The 5,758-nt window shown below is 50.0% G+C and overlaps 1 protein-coding gene across 1 annotated transcript; it reads right to left on the bottom strand.

The window, feature by feature from the left end:
- Positions 1–203: 203 nt before the first annotated feature.
- LOC109732832 (uncharacterized) lies at positions 204–1,187 on the bottom strand. The gene is made up of 2 exons (XM_020292032.1): positions 369–1,187; positions 204–269 (listed from the first exon to the last, which is right to left on the bottom strand). Exons 1-2 carry the CDS (start codon positions 1,185–1,187, stop codon positions 204–206), a joined length of 885 nt encoding a protein of 294 aa, XP_020147621.1.
- Positions 1,188–5,758: the final 4,571 nt, after the last annotated feature.

Genomic DNA, 5,758 nt, shown 5'->3' with positions numbered 1-5,758 from the left:
GTCCTTCTTGTTCATCATGCGCTCCACTCTTGCGATCAAGGCGTTGGATGCCGCATCCCGCTTGTCCTCCTTCTTGGAGTTGGTCTCTCCCGCGGCCATGCCGGCTCGCCGTCCCCAACCTCCTCCACGGCTTGCTTCCCCCCACGTGACTTGAGGGCGGCATATTGTGCCTTGAACTTCTCCTCGTCCTTGATGACCCGAAATCAATGGGAGAGGTTGAAGCACTTGCCATTGTGTTGGACCTTGCATACCACCAAAGCTTGAAATGCCTACAAAATGTTTCCATGCAAGCATATGGGCAAATGGTATGCAAATGAGCACGCAAGCATGAACTTGATGACACAAAAGAGGGCGTCTTGCTAGCATACCATGTCTTGCATGCCGATGCCGCTCACGGGGCGGGCCTTGACGCTCTCAAGAGTGGCACAAAACTTGTTGCACTCTTGTTGGATCACCCTCCATCGCTTGGAAATGGACACCCACCCGCGCGTGCTCACAATTTGGTAAGGCAGAAACTTCTTGTGCTCATGAAACTCTCGGTGGACACGAATCCAAAAGGTTGAATGCTTTTGTTCGGCGCCCGTCTTGGGGTCTTGTCCAATGTCTCGCCAACACTCGCAAAGAAGCTTGTCCTCGGCAGCCGTGTATGCCTTCGTGCGCTTGCTTTTGCGCTTCGGCTTCGGACCGGCGGCTTGGTTGGCGAGCTCGTCCTCGAACAACGGCTCCACTTCGATGTCGCACTTGTCCTCTTCCTCTACCCCGTAGTCGTCGGGGAACTCGTGGTCGAGTGGGAAGCCGTCCAGGTCCATGCCAACCTGATCACGCATGAAGGCCGCCTGATCGGGATCATAGCCAACGGCCGGCATGAACGCCCTGCGGCCGTCCTGGCTTTGTGTCTCGTCGGGATCATAGCCAACGGCTGGTGCACCGCCCTCGAAGATGAGGTTCTGCATGTAGTCCTCGTCGCCGGGGGACGGCATTTCGTCGAACAGGTTGCGGGCGTCCGGGAGCACGCCGGCCGGCATCTGCCGCGCGCGTTTCCTCGCGCCTCCGGATGACGAGCCACCGGCCACCGGGGTGGCATTGAGGTCGATGGGCGCGGGCGTGGAAGGCGCGACCACGCTCACGTCGGGCGAGCACTCCCCGGAGAGGCGGGAGGCCTGCGGGTACACATGGAAGCCGGGCATCGGGGTGCAAGCCGACGCGTGGGGCGAGTCGGGCAGCACCATCCGAGGGAACGCGGATGAGCTGGTGCTGGCCGCGGCGACGGCGGCGTTGACGAGGCTGTGCTGGCTAGGGTTTAACCCTAGCATGTAGAGCGCCTCCCTCGATGTCGCCACGACGCGGGCGTTGGTGACATCCTGCTGCGCGGCGGCGGCGACAGCGGCGTGCGCGGCGGCCTCATCCCTCGCGTCCACGGCGTGCCTCCGGCCCTTCCTCTTGGCCGACTTCCTTGTCCGTTGTTCGGGCGTCAGCGCCTTCTTTGGCTTGGGCGCGGAGGCGGTCTTGTGCGGGGCATGAGGTTTGCCTTTGCCGGAGGGGGCGGTCGTCTTGCCGGACGAGGCGAGGGAGGCGAGGCCGGCCGCGGCGTCGAGGTCGAGGTCGCCGTCCATGGCGGGTGTGGGAAGGGAGCGCGCGGGTGGGAGGGTTTTTGGGGGAAATGGGGGGAAATGATGGTGGCTGCCACCGACCGGCGGGCCCGGGGAAAGGAGTAGGCGCGCGCGCGTCCGTTTCTTGTCCGCGCCGACGCAAATCCGGCTCAAAATTGGGCCGGGAATGGGTCGCCATGCGGACGCCAAGCGGACGCGCGTCCGTTTGGGTCGGCGCGTTGGGCCGCCTTTTGTGTCCGCGTCGACCCAAACGGACGGCAGCGGACGAAATGGGTCGCCCATTGGAGTTGCTCTAAGCCCAGAGCCCCAGATCAGATCATGTTCCTCAGTGGCCATGACCATCTTCATGCTCATGATTTTCTCAACCAATGTGCTTGCCATGAAAATTCATCATCTTCTCACCTTCCAGGTAATATGAAACCAACCATGGATTGCAGCAAAGAAATCTGGAATCCCGAGAGCTAGGTTCATCCGATGTGGGCACTAGGAACATTTCGATCATTCACTTTCTAGTGTAAACTTGAAAATTGGCTCAAATCGGATAAAAAGGGCAGCTATGAATGTGCCAACATAGATGTGTGTGTCAACAGATCAAATCTCGCCATAAAAGGGTAACCAGACTAAACTCCTTCGGTCTTCGGACGGCGGGGAGGGTAGCGATGGCCAGAACCGGAGAAGATGAAGTAGCTCCTCCTCCTACCCCTCTAGATACACGAGTAAGCGATACAATCATCCTCTACCTTATCCTCCTCGTAGGTGTTCTCATTCAATAGATTGATTCAGATTCCCTTTCATTTGTTTCTTTTTAGTTCTGCTTCATGTATACTTTATTTTCTCTTTTCACTATGATTTGTACATTTTATTAATGAATTATTATAAGTACATGCCGGAGAGTCCTGTCGTTCCTGTTAAAAAACGATTCGGTGCCATGTGGTTATTCTTATTAGAATTATGCAATCTAGCATTGCTTTTGACATGCAAATAAAAAAAATAGAGAGTTATTTAACTGTACATGATTTCTACTTGCATCCCCATACAATGGGAAAAAAAATACTATGTGAACTAATAAGACTAGGCCATCATGTTTTATTTTTAGGAACACACTGAGTTGATCGCAGATGTACACACACAGAATATTGATTGTCAATTACTTTTGCAAGCTAACTAGTAGTACTAAGATGACACCGGTTCGAGAGAATCAGAGAGGAAAAATAAACTCAAACTGTTATAGTTGCATGGCTTATCAAATCTTTGAATTATCGTCTTATTAGGACTCTTGATGTTTGTGTTTGTTTCACTTTCTTTGATATAATGTACTTTATTTAGCCAATCAATAAAGTCAGATTACCTGCTAAAACAGTTTGAAGTGTTGCATGAATGTATAACTAACACTATAGACCATATGACTGTTAAGGAGTATTAGTATTGGTCTAGAAGTTCTTAATCTATGTTTAGTTTTCTTTACACCGCAAGTCATGTGTAATATATATATGTCCCTTAAGCCTTCAATAAACTTAAGTTGCTTTTCTAACATGGTATTAGAGCTTAGGTTATTTTTTTCGGGCGCCACGGCTCGCCCTCCCGATCCAATCTCGTGCCTCGCCACTGCTCCCTCCCGAGACGTGCGCCGTCTGCCGCCTCAACTGGTTGCCATCAAGATCGATGCCCAAGTCACTCCACCTGCTGCTCCAAGCCGCCCGGCAAGCCTACTGGATCTGGCGCTGCTCAGGCCGCTGCTCCCAAATCTGCGCTGCTCAGGCGCCGCTGCTCCCAAATCTGGAGGACGTCTCTGCCGGTCCGATCGAAGTCGATAGTTGCCTGCCCGCTCACGCGCTTGCTGCTTGTACGTTCTCTTATGCACGCCATGATATCCGCTGGTGCTGCCCGCTGCTACGTGGTGCTACCTGTAGCTAGCTACTTTCTTCTGCTACGTGTTGCTGGCGTGCTCCTACCTACTGCTTTGCTGCTGCGTTTGCCCCTGCATGCTAGCTGCTGCCTTTTCGCCACGTACGTGGCCGCGTGCTAGCTTCTGCTCCGTTTCGATCTTGATTTTTTCAACAAGAAAAAAAAAGTACAATATCTTCTGCATACACGATGGATTTTGTATCTTTGTGTCGTGTATGCTTCCTAGCTTTTACCTTCCTTGTTTTCTGCTGCGTCCATCAAATCCGTTGATATTTCGTGTTTCTCATGCCATATGAGTCTAAACTTTTGTCGGTCAGCCTTTTTCTGGTCATTGTCCTATGTATAGGATTTCTGTGGCCTCTTTTTGCACTGTTGATCTAAGTGAAAGTGCTAGTTATTGACTAGAGGGAGGATGAATAGACAATTTTTATGAAAGTCTTTAAAACATGAGGGTTTCGAAGACAAACAATAGAAATGAACCTATTGATATGCAGCGAAAGGTAAACTACACTAAGCAACCCATAGTCAAGTATGCAATAAAGTGAAAGCACGAAGACTAATAGCAGCTAGGTAGTAAGGATCAGGATGGAAGATGGTATGAAGCCAAACAACGATAGTAGTCACACAGTGAAGACAAATAGGTAAAGCAAATAGGCAATGACTTCACGAAGACAAACTGTAAGTAAGGAGAGGGAGAGGATAGAACCAGTCACTTGTTGAGGACACATGATTTGTTGGACCAGTTCCAGTTGCTGTGACAACTGTACGTCTGGTTAGGGAGGCTGAGATTCAACTCAGAAGACCGCGTCTTCACCTTATTCCCCTTGAGCTAAGGACACCCAGTCCTCGCCCAATCACTCTGGTAAGTCTTGAAGGTAGACTTCCAAACCTTCACAGACTTCGTTCACCGGCGATCCACAATGACTCTTGGATGCTCAGAACGCGACGCCTAACCGGCTGGAGGATTCACAGTCCTCAAGTGTAACAAGTCTTCAGGTCACGCGGACAGAAAGACTTCAGTGATGCCTAACACTCTTTGGCTCTGGGTGTTTGGGCTTTGTCCTCGCAAGGATTTCTCTCTCTCAAAAGCTTCGGAGGTGGGTTGCTCTCAAACGACAAAAGTCGTGCACTAACTCTGAGCAGCCACCAATTTATGGTGTAGGGGGTGGGCTATTTATAGCCACTAGGCAACCCGACCTGATTTGTCCGAAATGACCCTGGGTCACTAAGGAACTGACACGTGTTTCAACGGTCAGATTTCAGACACACGCGGCAACTTTACTTGGGCTACAAGTAAAGCCGACTCATCCAGCTCTGGATAAGATTTGCTCTCATTGTCTTCGCTCGAAGACATAGGATTTTGATTGAGCATCACTTCAGTCACTCTGACTTTGTTCACTGGGATCCCACTTAACAGTACGGTGGTTCCTAAGACTCAACAAAAAAGAAAAGGAAACAACGAAACAACTAAGTCTTCGCGCTCCATAGTCTTCACGCAATGCCTTCTCTTGTCATAGTCTTCAATGTGAATATCTTCACATACCACCATTGTCTTCAATGTCTTCATACATTTTTAGGGGTCATCTCCGGTAGGTAAACCGACTCAATGAGGGACTACTACCTGTGTTATCCTGCAATTCTCACAAACACATTAGTCCCTCAACCAGGTTTGTCGTCAATACTCCAAAACCAACTAGGGATGGCACTAGATGCACTTACAATCTCCCCCTGAAGATGTGCATATATGTAATTTGCTTTTGGAATGCAAATGCACATGGCAGGTTGTATTTGTGGAGATCCTCTTCAACTTATGAAGACAATTCATCATGCATTATTTGATATAACAAAGATAATGACATGCATAATGAAAAATGGACGTCTGCAAAAATGACTAAGTGCGGAATTTATCCTCGCACATGCGGAATTTATCATCGCATCACAGAATAGCAGAAAACGTAGCAGACGACCATCAAGTTTAAGTGTTACAACTCAAAGAACCAAATGTATCAAAAGCGAGAGCTGTAAACACTAGACAAAATATAAAGCAACCGCCCATATGGACCCGCTTGAAGACTATCAACTCATATGCTTCTCCCCCTTTTGTCAGTAAGGACCAAAAAGGTTTGAAGACAAAGAGCCTCTACTTGTTCCCAGAAGGAGTAGGAGAGGATGCAGGGTCGGCGTCGGGGTTTGGCGGTGCAGACGAACTTGGTGCAGTGTCGATACGTGCTGAAGTTGGAGGT

This window comes from Aegilops tauschii, chromosome 7 (assembly GCF_002575655.3).
Source record: "Aegilops tauschii subsp. strangulata cultivar AL8/78 chromosome 7, Aet v6.0, whole genome shotgun sequence".
Classification (NCBI taxonomy): domain Eukaryota; kingdom Viridiplantae; phylum Streptophyta; class Magnoliopsida; order Poales; family Poaceae; genus Aegilops; species Aegilops tauschii.
The sequence above is the reverse complement of the archived record's forward strand: the minus strand, read 5'-3'. Positions and strand labels throughout refer to the sequence as shown.

What these genes read in the sequence shown, in the direction of transcription:
- LOC109732832 (XM_020292032.1), bottom strand. Translation starts at nt 1,187, where the DNA reads ATGCCCGGCTTCCATGTGTACCCGCAGGCCTCCCGCCTCTCCGGGGAG. An exon ending in GCATCGGCATGCAAGACATG is followed by an intron (nt 270 to 368) that starts GTATGCTAGCAA and finishes AACATTTTGTAG; the next exon opens with GCATTTCAAGCTTTGGTGGT.